The sequence below is a fragment of the Mustela lutreola genome, chromosome 7 (genome assembly GCF_030435805.1).
Source record: "Mustela lutreola isolate mMusLut2 chromosome 7, mMusLut2.pri, whole genome shotgun sequence".
In the NCBI taxonomy this organism is placed as follows: domain Eukaryota; kingdom Metazoa; phylum Chordata; class Mammalia; order Carnivora; family Mustelidae; genus Mustela; species Mustela lutreola.
In genome coordinates this window covers 19543177-19563936 of record NC_081296.1, presented here as the reverse complement: position 1 = coordinate 19563936, position 20760 = coordinate 19543177, and the positions used below count along the sequence as shown (strand labels likewise).

At 37.5% G+C, this 20760-nt stretch overlaps 1 protein-coding gene across 9 annotated transcripts in view; it reads right to left on the bottom strand.

Annotated features, from left to right (window-relative positions):
* MCTP2 (multiple C2 and transmembrane domain containing 2) overlaps positions 1 to 20760 on the bottom strand; it is a 238071-nt gene that overhangs the window by 45030 nt on the left and 172281 nt on the right. Inside the window, exon 18 of one of the 9 annotated variants that reach the window (XM_059180096.1) lies at positions 5676 to 7000. The exons of the other annotated variants lie outside the window; for them this stretch is intronic. Coding sequence (XP_059036079.1) covers positions 6872 to 7000 — 129 coding nt within the window. The 3' untranslated portion in view covers positions 5676 to 6871. Of the gene's footprint in view, positions 1 to 5675; positions 7001 to 20760 lie in introns of those variants that run through there. 9 annotated transcript variants of the gene reach the window in all.

Below are 20760 nucleotides of genomic sequence, written 5' to 3'. Positions count from 1 at the left end.
CCACCACCCCTTTGGTAACCATCAGTTTGTTCTTTAGAGTTAAGAGTCTGTTTCTTGGTTTTCCTCTTTTTCCCCCTCCCCATGTTCATTTGTTCTATTTCTTAAATTCCACATATGAGTGAAATCATGTGGTATTTGTCTTTCTATGACTTATTTTGCTTAGTATAATACTCTCTAGCCCCAACCACATCATTGCAAATGTCAAGATTTCATTCTTTTTGACGGCTGAATGATATTCCATTATACACACACACACACACACACATATATATGTATATATATATATGTGTATATATATATATACACACACACACACCATCATACACACACACACACGCACACACACACATATATGTCTACATACATACATTTTCTTTATCCCTTCACCAAGTGACAGACATAGCATTTGGGTTCCTTCCATAATTTGACTATTGTTGAAGGGTGAATTATAAGGTATCTCAATTGATTAAGCATCTGACTCTCAATTTTGGCTCAGGTCATGATGTCAGGGTCCTGGGATCAAGCTCCATGTCAGGCTCTGCACTCAGTGTAGAGTCTGCTTGTCTTTCTCCCTCTGCTCCTCCTCCACTTTCTTTCTCTCTCTAATAAATAAATAAAATCTTAAAAAAAAAAAAAACAATGAAATCCTATCTGAAAGTGAAAAATGTTTGGAAAAATTTAATAGACTATGGTCCATGGGATAATTTCAGAAGTTCTAAAATAGATTTTTGGAATCTCAGAGAAAGGAAGAAGTTCAAAATTATGTAAAGAACTAATGGCTGAACACTTTTTAGGGAAACCCAAACAGAATAGGTTTAAGAAAACCAGGCTTAGGCATCTATATTGTCATCTATATTGCAATCAATACACACACTATATTGTAATCACACAAGCATCACACTACAATGTTTGTGAACATAACTATTTGAATGGACATGAATTTCACATTAGAAACCATGGAGGCAAGGAGACACTGCAACATTTTAAAGTGTTAAAATGAACAACAGTAAGAGAAACAAAAATTGTCAACCCAGACTTCTATACCCAAGGAAAATATCCTTTATGAATGAATGTGAAGTAAAGATTTATATACAAGAAAATTAAAAGAATTCTTTACCAGTATAACTTCATAGCAATAAATGCTAAAGGAGTTCTTCAGAATGAAGGGAAACTCAAACTTCAGGAAGAAACAGAGAGCATCACATGGTAGATACATAGGACAATATTAAAGACTATTTTTAAATTTTATTTTCTTTAGGATCCATACAGTTGTTTAAAGCTATGCTTATAGCATCATCTTGATAGGATATATAATGTACTTATATCTGATATATATGAAAACTAAAATATAAAGGAGGTAGGTATGAATGGATAAATGAACTTAGATGAGTTGCAATGTTTCTATGTCTTAGATGAAGTGATTCAATAATACTTCTAAATTGACTATCAAAAGTTAAGGGAGATTACACATTCACACATGCACTTTAATCCCTAGAACCATCACTGAAAGAATATTCCAGTGAGTTAAAATAGAATGTTAAAAGGCACAAAAGAGAAACAGGAATAAGGAGCATAGTAGACAAGTAGAAAATAACAAAATGGTTATCTAAGTCCAACGATATCAATAGTTACATTAAATGTTAATGGAATAAATACTATAAGAATAAAAAGCAGAGATGAGATGAGAATTAAAACTGCACCATAGCCTTCTAAAAGTAGGGAAAAGGTAAGGATGTCTGGTCTTGCTACCTCTATTCAGCATTAGACTAAATATTCTAATCATTGCAATAAAGTAAAAGAAATGAAATAAAAAGCTCAAATAAGAAGGAAAACAACAAAACTATCTCTATAGATGACATGATTTTTAACATAGAAAATTCTAAGGAATCTACAAAGCAATCCTAGAAATAATGAAATTCAGCAAAGTCACAGAGTATAAAGTTATTTTTTAAAGTAAATTCCATATTTATATGCTAGTATCAAAAATAACCTCTGTATTATGACATTTTAAGATTTCCATTTATGGTATCATCAAAACCCATAAAATATATAGGAATAAAACTCATAAAATATGAGAATATCTCTTCACTGGAAATTATAAGATTAAAATAAGTAAGTGGATAGATACACCACTCATTCATGGGTTGGAAGACTCAATATTGTTTACATGGCAGTTGTCTATAAACTTATCTGTAGAAGCAAGCAATCTTAATTTTGTAGAAATTGACAAGCTGATTCTAAATATTATCTGGAAATGCAAGTGACAGGATCATTAAAGCAATTTTAACAATAAAGCTTACATTGCCTAATTTCATAATTTATAAATATATAGTAATGAAGACAGTGTGATGCTAGCAAAAAGATAGGCATAGTGATCATTGGAACAAAAAACAGGTCCAGAAACAGATCCACATACATGCAGTTAATTAAGAAAGTGGCAGAGATAACTGTATAGGAGAAATAAGAGTCTTTTCAACAAATGACACTGGAACAATTGGATACATGTGTGAGGGAAAAAAGAAAATCATTAATCCTTACCACCTACAATATATAAGAAATAACTCTAAATGGATTATAATATTTTAATATAAATGTTCAAATTTTAGAATGTCTAAGAAAACATATGAGGAAAAACCTTTGCCATCTTGGGTGACGTTTATTAAGATACAAAACGTACAAAGAATAATGTAAATAAAAGAAAAAGTGGAGTTTATTGGCAGCAATCTTCATTTGCTCTTTGAAAGATACAGCTAAGAAAACGGAAAAGTCACAAAATGGGGAACAATATTATCTACACATATACTGAAAGACAAGTTGTACCCAGAATATATAAGAAATTCTTACAAGAATTAAGAAGAAGATAATCCAATAAAAATGAGCCAAAGGGGCACCTGGGTGGCTCAGTGGGTAAATGCCTCTGCCTTTGGCTCAGATCATGATCTCAGGGTCCTGGGATTGAGTCCCACATCTGGCTCTCTGCTCAGCAGGGAGCCTGCTTCCCTTTCTCTCTCTCTGCCTGCCTCTCTGCCTACTTGTCATCTCTCTCTGTCAAATAAATAAATAAAATCTTAAAAAATAAAAAAAAAAAGAGCCAAAGATTTGGCCAGGCCCTTCACACATACAGAAATCTATGTGAATACCTAAAAGCACATAAAAAATATGGAACATGATTACCCATCAAGTAAATGCAAATAAAGGCCCCTGGGAAACAGCAATGCATGCTTACTAGAAAGACTACAATCAAAAACCCTGACAAGAGAGAAAGTATTGACAGTTTGTGGAACAACAAGATCTCTCAGACACTCCAGGTAGAATTACAAAATGACACAACTGATTTGGAAAACCACCTGGAAGTTTCTCAAAAACTTGAGCATACGTCTACTATAATCCATGGCCTTCCTACTCCGAAATGAAGAAATTTAACATAAATAATGAACGTCCCACAAAGACTTGTTCACAAATGTTCAGAGCATAGCAGCTTAATTCCAAATAACAGCAAAACAGGCAAGAGCCCAAATGTCCAGCAACAAGTGAACATAATATATCCATTCAATGGAACATTGCTCAGAATTGGAATACCTACAGGGCGCCTGGGTGGCTCAGTGGGTTAAGCCGCTGCCTTCAGCTCAGGTCATGATCTCGGGGTCCTGGGATTGAGTCCAGCATTGGGCTCTCTGCTCAGCAGGGGGCCTGCTTCCCTTCCTCTCTCTCTCTGCCTGCCTCTCTGCCTACTTTTGATCTCTCTCTGTCAAATAAATAAATAAAATCTAAAAAAAAAAAAAAAAGAATTGAAACAACTACAAAATGTCAGAACCAGTACATGAAGCTCTATTTCTCTGATACCAAGAAAGCTTCTTAACTCTATCTTGTGGGTTTCCTTCTGTCACTCCATGAGCCAAATGCAAAGGTGACCCAGTCTGTATCTTCTCTCAATACGTAACTTTAAGAAATTACCTTAAATCTTTAGCTACAGATATTTCTTCATTTTTTGCCTCAAAACTTATCAAAATTTTTATAAAAATAGATTCAAAAATAAATACATGACAAGTCTCAGATGAGGAAAAAATGATTCATAAAGAGACTTCATGTTTTTCTAGGGCAAATGTTAAAGACAGAAATATGTGTGAGAGAGTCCGTGGTACCAAGGGAGCTGTGAACCTATCCAGCACTGCCATAGACATTTGTGTAAATCCTCTAGATATTGTTTAATTAGATATGACAGGACAAAGATGTTACCTTACATCACAAAAAGTTTTAAAGAACAAATCAGGCTATGTTTTCCTCAGGTTTCATTATGAAGCCTTTTGTAAATAAGTAATCAAGCAATCCAATGGCTGAATTACCTTCTACACATCCAAGAGGATGCCTCGCTTGCAAATATTTAACTTGGGATACCAAGTTCAATGGCACTGCTGTTTTCCTAAATACTCTGGGATAGCCTCATTTGAAATTATATTAAGATTCTGTCCTGTCCCTTGAGAGTGGATTTAAGACTAGAAAACAGCCAGATTACATGAAGCCAAGTCTCTAAATAACTCCTAAAAACACTACCTTTGTTGAGACAAACAAAACAAACATACAAATAATGATCACACATTGCCCATGAAAATAATGTTAAAAGAAACTGAAAAATGGAATCAAGATCCTCATTTCAATATAAAAGTTTTGATAGGGCTGCTCTTTTTGTTTATTTGTTCTCATAAATCATTAGACTCACCACTAATGATTAATAATATGATTAATTAATTAATTAATATGATTATTGTTTACAGAATATCACCTTGACTCAATATTGGTCAGATTAACTAGATAATCTTAAATTGCTATTCTACTGTAGAATGACATAGGATGACTTAAGATGGCATAAATACATTAAGTACATAATAAAAAATGTTCATTTTTGGTAGAAAATTGCTGAAAAACTTTTATATCAAGTTTCAGTCATGAACACTGTACTTTCTAAGTTACTCATTCCTACAACTCAAACACTGAGGTTTCTAAAGAGAGAAAAAAGAGATCAAGATTCATTTCACAAATACAGTTAAGACTTAACATCAGAGTAAAAATGAACAGATATCCTAGAAGGAAAACAGATGAAAATTAACCCAATAATCATCTTCCTTCCTACAGGCCCAAACTCCTACCTTACTAGACCACTGAGTTAAAATCATACAGACAAGCAATATCCCAAGAAGCATGAAGGAAAGGCTAGTTGATTTATTTTGGTTAAGGCACTTCTGCTTCAAAGTTCAAGAGCTTGGATTGATTATTCAAAGGGGTTAGAACGTGTTTCATCTGCAAAATACTGAAGAGGAGACTTACCCTCAGTGAAAACCACTGGAGTGGTCTTTGCCTTATGACCAACAAGAAAACAACAACAACAACAACACACATTTCTTTCCTAATATTGTGAAAATCAGTTCATTTGTTATACTGAAAATTAAAATATTTTAAAACAGTGTCTTGAAATAATCATACAGTCTTTATGAGTAACCATCCATAAGCACAGGGAATAATTTGAGAAGAGATTCTTACACATATGATTATTTTAGAATAAAGGTATTAGGTAAAAAATGAAACAAAGTTATGCTACTTCTATTCCAAAGAACTCCAAGGTTAAACAAAGAGAGAGAGTAGTATAAGAATCTGTTTTTAATTTGACCAAGTACACATTCATTGTTCTAACAAATTAGTAAGCAGCTACTTCTCAAGAAAGTAGAACTTACTTTATTACTGTGAAAAGAGAAAAAAAAAGTGTTGTACATACTACTGTAATAAAGGAAAACCATAGTATACACCAAAAAACACCTCCAGGTCTTCTAATGTCCACTTATCTGATTAAAAGTCTTTATAGGTTCCTGGCCTACATTATGACATGGAGACATGATAGCTTAATATGTAAGATCTTCCTTGAACCTGCTTATATTGACTATTATTCATAAGTTAATATCCTTCACAAATTCTAGATTCAAAATCAAGATACACTCTTTGCAGACCCCATACATGAAATGGTGTTCAGGATTTTGCTTTTGAACATACCCTTTGCTCATCTAGAAAGCTACTCTTTCAGCATTTCATCACCTTGGGCATGTTTCCTTTAAACACAACGCAGAGCACTGTATACTAACCCCATCTTATCATCACTGCTTTACTTCAAGTAGAAATTCATTGTTCATTTTCCCTTCATTAAATATTTGTTGAATACTACAAACTATGTTCATTTGCTCTTTTTAATTTTTTTTCTTTTTTTCAATTTGAAGTAGTTATTTAGTAACTGACCAGATCACAAAAATAATCATGGTAGATACCTTAGTTCATCCTTCTAAATAGCCTGGGTCTTCCCTGTTGCCAGCATCTTCACTTTCTACAAAAGGAGTGCTCTTTTTCTTCATTCCCCTTTAAGGAGAAGGTAATTCGAAGGGCCATAAGAAGTTATTTCTTCTTTGAAATATTTTCCAACAGTATAGATCTCATGGATCAGAACCTCCATACCAAATCATGCCATATTTATCAATCATATCATATTTATGAGCAACCAATGTGTTATCTACGAGGGCAATTCACTTTTTCTTGATTTTGCCACAACCATGCTTATCGATCAATTCATTCACTGACTTCAGGTTTGGGTACCTCCATGCCATATATGGTTCCACAATCCTTGAACCTTTGGCTTCACACCGCTGATGCCTCTCATCCTGATGACAAACGCCAACTTGGGTTCTGCAGGTATGTAGAAGTTGCCAGCTTTTCTTGCCATCCTACCTATTTGATTTCAGTTCTGTACATCTGCGCATATTCCTTGTGGTAATGCTTAGCTTTTTCGTAGATAAACTTCCTGTTTCCCTTTCAAAGCATGTTTTGGGCAAATGTCTTACTCAGGTGGTTGATCGATAGCTCTGTGAAATTTTTTTTTTTTTTTTTTTTTCCTTAAGGGTTGCTGACACAGCAGGAACCTTCCTTTTCTTCTCCTCTGTATCATCCATGGTTCCCGCGGGAAAAGCTGAACCACGTTGATTGAGAGACAAAAGTGAACAAAACCAGCAAACCTACCACTACCCCTAACAATTTCAACAATAACAAAAGAGCCTTAATAGAATCTACACTGTATTTGGGGATAGGCATGAGATAGATAAAATAAATAAGCAAACTCTATATTATGTAACAGACAATTAAAAACTAGAAATGTGAAAATAAACCAAACAGCGATGAATGGAAGGTAATACAAGGCAACAGGTAAAGGGGTACAATTATAAGTGGAGGCGGCCAGGGAAGGCCTTGTGGAGGGAGCAACATGTGAGCCAAGTCCTTGGAGGAAGTGTGGAAATCCAGTTCAGTCGTGTTTCTGGTCAAAAGGAATAGTGTATCCAAAGGTCCCAAAGTGGGAGTATGCCTGGTACGTGCAAGGGATGGCAAGAACCCCTGTGGCTGATCAGAGTGAGTAAGACACTTAGAAAGAGAACAGAAGTGAGAAAGGACTAGGAGTCAGTCTTGAGGGGCCTGGAACATGGCTGTAAGATCTCTGAAGTATATTCTAAGGGAGTGGCTGTTGAAGGGCTATGAGCAGAAGAAGGACCCTTATGTTATCCACTGTCATGATCTGACTGAGGCTACGGAGGAGGAATTAGAGCTTGAGGACAGCTCTAATTACATAATCTAGACGAGAGGAAAGGAGAAAGGATTACAGAACTTGTACTACATCTGTCAAGAGGCAGATTTTTTCCAATAGCCATGCTTTCCTAAGCCTCTGCTAACTGAATATAATGAAGGTAGAGAAGGAAAGGAAATTATTTTAAAGATGGACCATGGAATTTGAGCTGGATTTTTGGTGAGGAATAATATAAAGTGGTAAGGATGCAATTTAAACACCATCAGTATACTGATTAAAAGATTAGAAGAAGCTGAAGAGAAAATAAGTGAAATGCAAAATGATTCTGAAGTAATTATTAAGAATGTAGGCCAGAGAGACAGAGATACAGATATAAAGAGAAGTTAAAAGACATGGATGATACAAAGGAGATGTTCAGGGTAGGGAGAAAGAGTTAATGCTAGAATGGGAAAGAAGCAATATATGAAGATAAAATGCCTGAGAATTTCTCAAAATTGTAGAAAGATACCCATCTAGGAAACAAACAAGAAGAAGGAAGGAAGGGAGGAAGGAAGGAAAGAAAGAAAAGATATATATACCATGATATATATACCACATGTATACATACCGTGATACCATATATACCATGATATATGAAGAATTTAGATATAAAAATGCCATAGCAGAATGGAAAAACACCTGGGAACAAAAAAGAAACTAAATCTAAAGAGAAAAAAACAGCTCAACTGCAAAGAAAAAGCAATTTGAGTGACTTTATCTCAGTGCAAAAAAGAAAGCAAAAAGACACTATAGCACATATAAATTTTCAGTCTTTCAATTTAGAATAGTATATCTAGCAAATTATCTTATGAGTAAAACAAAGACATTTTCAGAAATATATGAGCCAGCAGTGCTTATCACCAAAAGATGCTCATGATTCTGTACAGATTTATTTTAAAGAGAAGGAAAATTATTCCTGGTCCAAAGGCTGAATGCAAGGATGTATGTGCTCAAAAGCAATGATAAACCTGTACACCAATCTAAATAAATATTGACTTACAAAAAAAGAGGCTACTCTGTGTGTAATGAGACAATCTAGAACAAAATGGGGAGTCAGTAAAACCCATACATTGGGAGTGGTATGGGTTGATTTAAAGAATCCTAAGACACCTTCATGTTAAACCCATGTGTTAAGGAGAAACATAAACTTCAACCTTTCAGCATGAAGTTGAAGCTCTACCTCAATCTTCCTGCAGAAAAACAAAACTCACACAAAAACAAAGACCCATAAAACAACTGTGAAGACTGGATACTACACCCAAATTAACAAACTCTAGTTGAAGACATATGAGAACAATAAAGGTATCCAGGGACCATGGAGACAAGACCAAGAATGGAAGACAAATGCAATGAGGTGAAGCTTGGTGGCTTGGTTTGCTACTGCTTTATCTCTTTCGGGGATTTTATTTATTCATTTATTTATTTTTTGTTTCTTTTGCCCAATTCACTATGTGGGATGACATAGTGACCAGACCCAGAGTAGCAGGTTAGAGCTTGCTTCTGTTTTAGTAATCTAGGGAGCTAAAAAATCAGAGTACACAAAAACTATGGCAGCCAAAACTTCAGAGACAAAATGAACAGGAGAGATTCAAGCCCGTCATTCGCCATGCAGTTTTCCTGATTTACGATTTTCTAAGACATGCAAGTTTAGGGTGAAAGGTTGAGACCAAGCAGAAAGTGGAAACTAAAAGCTTTTAGCAATCTCACGGACTGTGAAGGAGTAGTAGGAACAAAGGGCTCTCGTAGACACAACAGGCTTTCATTAAGACACCTGAAGGGCTATGCAGAAGTGTAGGGGTAACCAGAAATAGACCCACCCTCAGAATGCCTGAAATCCTCCTACCTTGGATCATTTCAACCCTAACTGTATAATAAAGACTTGTTAGACTCTTATTACCTCCCCTAGTGGAAACAACACAGTTCCATATCCCCTTTATCATTTTAATAAATCTTATGCAATATTTAATAAAAAAATTAGTCATGGTTAGGATTAAAAAGAATGACCAAAAATTAAGAGAAAAACAGACAACCAGAATAAGTAGGTAATTAAGAGGTTAGAGTAATCAGATATAAATTTTAAAATAGTTTCAGTTACCCAGGAAAATGGGTAACAGCGTGCAGAATATCAGCAGAGAGTTGGAATCTCTAAAACAGAATCTAATGGAAGGCTAGAAATTTAAAAAAAAAAAAAAAAAAAAAAGATAAGTAAAAGTGTGAACTCCTAAAATGAATTTAATAACAGATCAGAAAAGAGAAGATTCATGATTTGGTGTATTGGCAGAAAAAAGATAAATATGCTAAGAAAATACAGTACAAAAACCCCATGCACACTGAGAAAAATTTCATTTATACCTAAAAATATGGAATCCAGGAGAAGAAAGGAAAGAGAGAATAGAGGAAAAGCTGTAAATGATACTGGATGAGAACTGTCCAAAATTTATAAAAGATGTGAAGTTACAGATTTAAAGAAACTCAAATATGATGAAGAGAAGGAAAACCACATGTAGGCACCTCAAAGCAAAACTGCACGTAACTGATGACAAAAATAAGCTTCAAAGGCAGACACTGGGGAGAAAAAGGAAGAAAGGAAGGAAGGAAGAAGGAAAAGGAAAGGAGAGAGAAGAGGAAGGAGGAAAGGAAAGGAAAGGAAGTCTTCCCAATGAACAACAATCAAACTGACAACTGACTCTTCCAAAAAAAAATGGTAAGAGCCAGAAGATAATTGGAAGGAATGTATGTATGACAGGATTTATATGTTCTTACAAAGTTTGGTAAAATTTACCTCTAAAGTTGCCTCAGTTTATTTTCTGAAAGGATATTAAATTATTGATTCAATTATTTAATGGTTTTAAGGTCATTAATGTTCTCATTCTTTTTCAGTCACTTTGATATGTTGTTCTATAAGTTTAATCTATTTCATATTTTTTTAACATTTAAAGCATAAGATTTCATAGTATCCTCTTATGTGTAATCTCTGCTTCATCTATTTTTTTCTCATTTTAATGTCAGACACTGGTTACTTGTGCCTTTATTTTGTACGTTGAAAATTCTCAGAAAATAATCAATTATACTAAGCTTTTTTTTGAAGAGACAATTTTTAATTTTATTTTCCCTTTTATTTTACACATGTATTCTACTTCATTGATTTTGCTCTTATTTTTATTTCTAACTCATTTGGTTTCATTTTGCTGTAATTTTTCAATGTCTTGATTTTGACAGTTAACTAATTTTGAGTGTGACTTATTTTTCAATACTGGTTTTGTCTTGTTCTATTTTTGTGGACTATAGCATATCAATTCCAACTTTTATGTGGAAGGGCAAAAAGCCAAGAATAGCCAAGAATAGCCAAGGCATTCCTAAAAATTAAAAATAAATTAGAACCATGCTAAAGCCAAATGATGTTTGTGTAACATTACAGGTATAGACAAGAGACTAATGGGCAAGCCCACCCACATGTGGAAACCTGATCTATAATTTTCTGAAAATTGCAGATCACTAGGAAAAAAGTAGAAGATTCAAGAACTGGAATTAGTTTAACTAGATAGCTAGAAAACAACAGTGCAATCAAAAGTAGCTTTAAAAATTTAATGTAGGGGTGCCTGGGTAGCTCAGTTGGTTAAGTGTCGGCCTTCAGCTCAGGTCATGATCACAGGGTCCTGAGATTGAGCCCCATGTCGGGCTCCCTGCTCAGTGGGATGTCTGCTTCTCCCTCTCTCTCTGCCTGCTGCTCTGCCTCCATGTGTTCTCTCTTTCTCTGTCTCTCTGTCAAATTAATAACTAAAATCTTTTTTAAATTTTTAATGTAAAAAACAAAAAATTAAAGAACATCTTTATAACTTTGGGATACGAACAATCCTCAATAATGATACAAAATACACAAACCACAGGTAAAAAAAAAACCTGATAAGTCTGACATGAAATACAAGAATATTTTCATCACAAGTTAATATAGAGTAAAGAAATAAGCCACAAACTTGGAGAAGATATTTTTCTCATGAAGAATTTCTCTCTAGATTAATGAGACACTTCTATAAATCAGTAAAAAGCGGAGGGGGTAAAGAAGAACAAAAGCAGCAAAAAGGCCCCCCAAACATAGAACTCTTATTTGTAATGAGGAAAATGCAAATTAAAACTACAGCAACGTACCACATCACACACCAGATGGGATAGAATTTACAAAGTCAGAGAATCCCAATAGTCTTCCAAAATGCAGAACAACAATAAGCTTTGATTTGATGTCTGGTGTTCAATCACTTGGGAAATGGTCCACGTTGACCAAACACAATGTGTAGATGGGATAACCTCGTAACTCCACTCTTCAATATAAATTTGGGAGTGGTGGGTTTCAAACATTAGTGTACATAAGAATTAGTGTACATGAGAAGTACTAGGGGGCTGGTTTAAACAAGGTTGCTGGGCCTTACCCCTGGAATTTCTGGTTCCACAGGTTTGGGTGGGGCCCAGGAAATCCCATGTCTACAACATTCCCAGGTGATGCTGTTGGCTGCTGTGTCAAGAGCCAGGAGCCTGACTCTAAACTCTTGCACATGCCCACCATGAAATGCATTCTAGTAGCTTCAAGAACACTCTTTGCAATAGCCAAAAACAAAAACAGAAACAAAACAAAAGGGCACTTGGGTGGCTCAGTGGGTTAAAGCCTCTTCTTTCAGCTCAGGCCATGACCCCAGGGTCCTGGGATCGAGCCCCATGTCAGGTTCCCCACTCTGTGGGGAGCCTGGTTCTCTTCCTTAATCCAAGTGCCCCTACCAATGTTCTTTTCTATTTTTTTTTTCTTTCTTAGTGGTTGCCCTAGTTAGAACAAGCCCCTTATGTTACCCAGTGTTTCATAATGCCTTGTAATTGGTTCTATAAATACCAAGTAAATGTATTTTGCCTGGCATCATGGTCATTTTGTTCAAGTTTTACTCTTTGAAATCCTGAAGCATATATAATTTATATCTGTATTTCTTATAAAACATAGGATGGTGTCTTGTATGTAATAGAAACTCAAAGATTTATTGAATTGAAACGGGAGTCAAAGTGAGTGTTAAAAGTCAAACCAAATCCTTTGCATTTGAACAACCTGTCCCCCAACACTGCAGTGGGGTGACAGCACAACATAAGGCAGCTTGTAGTAATCTGGAGGGCAGACCAGGAAGCCCTAAATCAAAATCCAAAGGATGGTTTTATACCAAGGCAAGAGGATAGAACCCAAGATACTCCAGATGCAGGAATTACAACTATCCCCCCAGTACAGCATCCCCCATGTGAACACTTGTGTGTGGCTTGAAAATGGTGAGCAGGAGAAAGTCTTGGCGAGTGGTTTACTTCCATTCTACATCAATTCCGGAAAGTCAAGATGGGCAAACATACCATAGGTTCTGAATCGATTAAAACTGCTGAGTTGATTAATTAATTCAAACTGCCATCCAACCAACATTCATGGGCTGTTTATTATGTACGGAGCACTTGCTGTTATTTTGAAAAAGGAATAAGACCCTTTCTGTCATCCAGAAGCTACAGTATAAACTCCCTCAAACTCAAGCATGTGCACACACGTGCACACACACACACACACACACACGCATTTCTGGAGTTCCTCATCATGTTTTACTTACATATGGTTGTAAATAAAAATATCAGAGTACATCATTACATACGATCATACAGTAATCAAAAGAACACTTTAAATGAGAAAATAAAATTGTTAATAATTAAATTTGTGGTTGACTTTGACTATGGAGCCAAGTGCTCTTAACTACCACACTGTACTTTTCCCTGTTGTGTTATTTCCAACAGTTCTGAGGCAATTACATTTTCTAACATTAAGCATTTATTTAATGGTGCTTGGGACATACTCATTTTGATTGGATCTAAATCATGGCTCTCTCTGTCCTAGCAATGTGCTCTTGGAAACATTACATAATATTTTTTCATCTGTAAAATGAGAAGGATAGTATCTGCCTCGAGCACTGTTGAGAGGGACTCAAGGCAAGGATGGAAGGAGGAGTCATCATCACTGCCAGGCTTCTTAAAGCAGGTGAATGACCGCATCCAAGTCAAAAGACAGTAATAGAAGCAAGAAGAAAGCCACTTGGAAGATAAGGTTTGTTGGTCTCTAGGTCACAAATTATTTCTGTGGAAAAGCACGCTGGCCATTCACTGGTTCAATAAGAAGACATTTATTCACTTATTCCTTTGCGTTTGTCCAATGCTAGAGAGGGGCAGTGCTTACTTTCAACTTCTTTGTAGTAAGAGAAAGAAAGTACAAGCAAAAGACACGACAGTGGTTAAAAAAAAAAAAAAAATTAAAGTCTTCCCATGCTTAGAGGTGGTGAGACAACTAATTGGGTGGGATCATAGAGAAATGGGGCTGGAGATAAGGAGGGTACTCAGTGGGGGCCAGCTCGACATGTATGGCATGGAAATATGTTGAAGATGCGATTATAAGCTAAACCCAAAAATAAAAGGATCGGTTATTTAACTAGATAATGTTAACTAGATAATTTTCCCCTTAATTATGGGAATGGAGTAATGAAATGAGAAACAGAAAAACCTTTTAGGAAGGAAGTGCAATGAGCCAGGAGAAAAGGTGAGATCACTTTTGTCCGCGATGCTAAAGGATATTTTACAAAGAATATAGGCTTTGGGTTTGGGGGCACCTGGGTCAGTTAAATATCTGACTCTTGATTTTGGCTCAAGTCATGATCCTGGGGTTCTGGGATCAAGCCACACGTAGGGCTCCATGCTCAGGAGGGAGTCTGCTTAAGGATTCTCTCTCTTCTTCTCCCTCCACTCGAATTCTCTCTCTCTCTCTCAAATAAATAAATATTTTTAAAAATATATTATAGGCTTTTGTTGGTTCCTTAAACATGGTTTGGATTTTGAGGAACTGTGGGAAGTCACATGGGGAAACACTATGGATCTCGTGCCCAATTATACTCATCCACTCATCAGGAATTACTTCCGGGTTCTGGACAACCCTTCAAGTCATTCCTGGTCTCCTCAGCCCTTTGGGTTGGCCTATGAAACAAGCCCACCCATTACTCTTCTTGTTGGGGTTTTTATATGCAAGACCTACCATGTGGAGAGGCACACAGCTTCCTCCTAGAGGTAAAGCCCTTCATCATACACCAGTTGCCCTGAGTGAAGCCAAGTGAGCTAACCAAATACCAGAAATCTTTCAAGTTGCTGATAACATGTGACATGTATTTGTAACTACAATTCTCCCAGCCACTCTGACTGAAATGTCCATAGTCTGTAACCTCTTCCCTCCTCCCAAACGTATGGCTCACTAAGTTCCTTCCTATGCAAGGAGCCAATGCTTGCTTCATAAATCTTTACACATCAGACAAACAACAGGAATGAAGGACTGCAATGAAGGGCCTCGTTGTGGTAGGCTGAACAATGGTTCCCCAAACCATGTCCATGTCCTAGTCCCCAGAACCCGTGCATATGTTTCAGTGCAAAGGGAAACTAAGGTGGAGACAGATGGAGTTCAGGTGGCTCACCGTCTAACCTTAACATAGGACGATCAGCATGGATTACCTGGTTGAGTCCAATGACATCACAAGGGTCAGTCCTTACACGTGGAAGGTGGAGGCAGAAGAGAAAAGTCAGAAAAAGATGGGAGGGCAAAGCAAGGCCAGAGAGATGCCGTGTGAGGACTCAACAATGTTCCCTTGCTGGATGTGAGGCTGGAGGAAAGGACCATGAGCCAGGGAACATGGCAGGCTCTGTAAGTTGGAAACAGAAAGGAAATAGACCCCCCCTTAGAGCCTTAAGAATAGAACATAGCCCATCCAGCATCCTGATTTTTAGGCCAGTGAGATGATATTATATAAATGGAAAATGGTCCAACAATGACCCAATAAAAGTCCCCACACCACTCATCCAGGCAGAACAACACGTTTGCAAAGTAGAAAAGCACTGAACTAAATGAACGAAAGCCACGAATGGGCTGTGACTATCAGCTTTTTCCTCCTGGAACGATCATAATTTCAGGTCTTCCACCAAACAATACATTTTGCATTATGTGTTTTTGCAGAAACTGGTAATTGAGCCATCGAAAGTCTGATTTTGGTAAATACATCTTTCAAAGCCATCGGCAAATTCTCTGCTCTGATTAAAGGAAGGGAGGACAAATCTTCACCCTTCTATTTACTCCCCATAAAGCTGGGTATCTTGAAGGGGTCAAGGGAAAAAAATCTCATTGCATGTACCTATAAATATTATTTCAGACGCGTAACAGTTGGCATGGTGGGCGCCATCTGCGGGTAGAAGTCCGATGCGGCTCTAATTGTATTCTCACTGGACAAAGCATTCTCGAAAAGTGTTCTCTGACTTTGGTCCCACGAACATCAGGCTACAATTGTGACTTAAACATCATACTTAAAGAGCTTAAACATCACACTCACGACTGACTCCTTCATGTTCATAGAAAGATTAGATCAGAATGAATACAGAAAAAAATCGCTCTGGGTAATAAAGCAAGTGTATCTAATTAGCATTAGTGCAGTGATCAAGTAAAGCAGTTCACTATATTAAGTTACTCTCCTTGTAGCTTTATTTCTGGCACTAAAAGAAGGAGGTTTGCAATCCATTCCCATTAAGCCTGCAATAGCTCCATACATATTCAGTGTGCCTAAAACAGACCAAGGTGCTCTAATTCAGGAACCCTCCAAGAGTGATTAGGGAGTGACGTTATTTCTAGCAAAGCACAATCCCTTGAGGAGTCTGAATGAGAATGCCTTCAATGGTCTCCCATTACCCTGACAGACTACCTATTTTCTTCATCAAAATGAACACAATTTCCATCAGAGGCCCACATACCTGTCACAACACACAAAAATGAAGGCAGGTTTGGATCTTCCTCTCCCTGAAACATGCTTTTCAGAGTCCTGAATTTCTTGTGATGGGGGAATCTGAGACAATCTACAACACTGAGACATCACTATAAACCTGGAAGGAACCCCAAATAGGGTCCTTCAGTATGTACACACACACACACACACACACACAAACACGCGTGCTCACATGTGTTCTCTCTCTCTCTCTCTTTCCTATCCACTCACACACAGTCACTCACTCGATCTTTTCCTCACCAAAATAAAAGTTCAAATCAAAACCCAGCACCGACAAATTCTGTTTTTGGCCTGTTATATTCAAAATCTGTTGCATCGTGTAAATAAATGTGCCCAAAACAACCACCACCACAACACAAATTCCTGAAACAACAATGATCCTATTTAAAGATCCTGCTTGAATTTTAATGCCTTTCATTTCAAACCCAAAATAGTAAGTTTGATGACACGAATAGAAAATGAAGTCTTCCTCCAGCCTTTCTAGGATATGATCCACTTAAGCACAGAATGAAAATATTTTAAAAGGCCCTTTAAAAACTGAGAGGCAGATGTTCAGGTAAAAGCAAAGCCAGGAGATTGTATATTTTAATAAAGCTATTATATGTGCAGCCCCAAATTAGGAATGGCATTGAGGCTAGGGCGTGTCTAAACCATCACCACCTGTTTGCCCTGAAAAATCAATTAAAGTCACACTTTCAGAGTAGTCCCCTTCTAACCAATAAAACTTAGCCAGCTTCATCGAGAGACCTGAGCTGCACCTCCAAAGGAATGTACTTGAAACCTGAAGCCTCAGTCTCCAGTTCCTGCCCTGCTTGTGTTCATATAAACGAACCACAGTAAAACCAGCCTTCAGGGGCAATGACAGACATGGGAGGAAGAGGACCAAAAAGAGAAAGAAAGAGAGAGAGAGAGACAGAGAGAAATTCTTCTTTCCACTGGGTTCATCGTGAGAATCACACTTCCTTTTGGTGAATTCTAGTAATTTCTTCAAAGGCTCTTTTTTTTTCTCTTTTCTTTTTTGCTCCTGCAGAATTCTGTGCTACATTTTCTGTGCAACAGAAGAGATCCAACTTTGTAAGTTGAAAGCAAGGGCAGGAAAGCCATCCCAAGTGTTTTAGTAATTAAACGAATATGCATAATGAACCATATGCCCAAAGGGCCTGTTCTTCATGCGGGCCAGATTTTTGTTTGAATTTTTAATTTTTATATACAGATGAAACATTCAGTGTAATCTACCAACAGTGTGAGAGAGCACGCGAGAAGAAAAAGTGCGAGGGACAGTCCACGTAGGAGCAGGAACAGGAACGGGAGACACTGGAGAAATTCTGCTCTGAAGATGTTGATTCAAATGTGTTTTTTCCCCTCTAGCAATTGTTCCTGTCATCTGCTCAGAGCCTTCCGGAGACACATATAACGAATACACTGACAGCTTTATACAGTATGAGTAAAATATAGTGCCGTCAGCCGAAAAGTGTGAAAATCCCATGGGACAAACAAGGATTTCTTTAAAAAAAAAAAAAAAATCCTTCTACACCCATCATTCAGACTACCATGGTGAATTACAGGGAATCCTCCCAAGTGTCTTTTGGAAGCTACATAAATATTATATCGTAGGCTCGAAGCCACATGTATTAGCAATTTGAACTGATCTAAGAGGAATTCTTGCCTCTCAATGATGCCACGGTGCGTAGCGGGTAGGAAACGCTCGGGGCGGAATGCAAGCTTGCCCTCCCCACTCCTTCGGCGATACACACGATGAATTTAAGGATTCAATATGCTTGCTCAGATACACAGATCCCCTATATTTCCTGAACTACCGTCACGGAAGAATTGGCAAAACCTTCCTTGAAGCTTTTCGGTGTCATTTTGAAAATACTGAGTTATAATCAAAGCAACATTAAGAGACACAGAGTCTGATAAGATTTCCTATATCCGCTCCTAGACGCACAGGATTGAGGAAGCATTCTCTAAGGCAGAAGAGAGCTTTGTAAAAATGTGTGTGTAAGACATTTGAAATTTACAGTGATGGTCTGGACAAAGTCACCCGGTCCTTCTGGTGGATTAATCTTGTAAATGCCTAATTCAGGATAAACATTTCAGAATGGGGTGTGTGTGTGTGTGTGTGTGTGTGTGAGAGAGAGAGAGAGAGAGAGAGAGACAGAGAGAGTTTTGGGGGTGGGGGATGCCGCAGGGGAAATGCTAAAGTTCACTATCCTCCATGTCTTTAACTGAAATAACCCAAATGCAAGAGGCCACCTTGGGCCTTACAGCATGGAGAAAAGATAACAATCTGATCAAAAATCGACGGGAAGCCTTAGCCTCATTTCAGCCCCCATTTTTAACACAGATATGCTGTCACTTTCCCAATGCAAACACCAGAAATGGAAGGCAAAACATTTAAAGAGCAAATAATAATGGAGCTGTAAATAACATCTCTCATTACTTTCACTCTTAATTCAGAGTTTATGCTTTTGACAACGGCTAGGTTACTTGATCTAGTGGTCTCAGCGGAAAGACAGATAAACTTCAACTGCAGGCACAAGACAAAAATTGACAAGGAGCATCACCTTTCCTGACTGTTTAAATCCTTTAAGGAAGTGTCGGAGCAATTAGAGAGGGAGTGTAATCTTTGCAGAGTGCATTAACACTCTCCGACCTCCCAGACAATAGATCAGACCTCAGACACATAATGCTTCCCTAAGGCTTTTTAGCCAGCATATTTGATCTCTTAGTCACTCTGCCTGTTACTATAGGTATCATCCCCATAGAAGGCATTACTCATGATCGCTCCTGTCCACTAGGTCTGAGACTGGCTTGCAATCAAGCAGAAGCCAGAAAATCACCTTAATCCTCTGCGTACTTCCTGTATCTTTAAGATGGGAGGGGGGGAGGGAGGGAGGAAGGGAGGGAGTCTAGACTTCTGGAAAAGAGTCTTTCACAATTCTCTTATCATTGTTTAAAGCTACAGAGTCTGTTCTGTAAAAGTGAATTACAGTAGACCCCTGGTATCTGGGAGGAAGATACCTTCCAAGACCCCCAGTGGCTCCTGAAACTACAGAGTACTGAGCCCCATAGAAGCTGTGTTTTTTCCCCCTACATACACACCCATGATAAAATTTAATTTATAAATTAGACACGGTAAGAGATTAACAACGATTAATGAAACAGAACAATCCTAACAACATACTCTAACAGAAGTTACGTGAATGTGGCCTCTCTCAGTGTCTTTTGTAGGTACTCCCTCTTCTTCTTGGGATGACGAGAGATGCTAAAATACTTGGTGTGGTGAGGTGAATGATGTTGGTCCTGGGATGGAGTGCTAGGCTACCAGTGACCTTTTGATGCACGTCAGACAGAGGGTCATCTGCTCCTGGACCCTGGTTGACACTGGCTAACTAAAACCATGGGAAGCAAAATTGTGAAGGGGAGCCTCTGATATTGCTTTCTTTCATATGGACGGGTCATTAGATGAGCATGGGAGGGCAGGGAGGGGGACAACCTCCAAAATATTTGATGCTTTTTGTCTACAAGTTGAACTTCATAATCGACTCACTGAGAAAAACGCCAGGTGCGATAAACAGTACTGTAATATGCAAAAGAAAGCAAAGGTTGGGTGGCAGTGTGTGGGGGGGGTCAAATCAACTCCTTGTACTCCAAGCTTTTAAATCTTCATCTGTCCTGCAGGTCATGTGGCAAGGCACATCGGTCAGGCAATAACCCATTTCCTGATGAACACATCCTGTTCCAACTGCTAATCTCACAGTGGAAGCTTGGCTTTTACCATTTATTATAAACATTTTCAAGAACTGCTTACCGCGATATATTTTTTAATGGATTAGATTTTGGTCAGCTGCTAACAGAGAACTGAATATTCTTCATACAAAGACAGCAAAATAGGTTTTCTGAGAGTCTGACTTACTTTCCACTTTTCTCCCTCATGAGTAATTGGAATAGCAATTGAAACAGAATATAAGAAGGCTGGGTTTCTTTTCTGTTCTTTTTTCTTTTCCTCCCTCTTCCATTATAAGAAATTCTGTATCTAACTTCATGGTATACAAGACCTTATTGGTTTTGAACTTTATCACAAGACTTGGTGAAATGTCCAAAAAAGAGACAAAGGCCGAAATTCACATAATTTGCTCAAGACTATTACATCTGCCTGTTGATGACACTCAGCATCTAAAGCCTACCGCATTTAAAGTAAAATAATTACATTTTCTTAGAATCAAGGCAGTTCCCCCTTGAAAATGT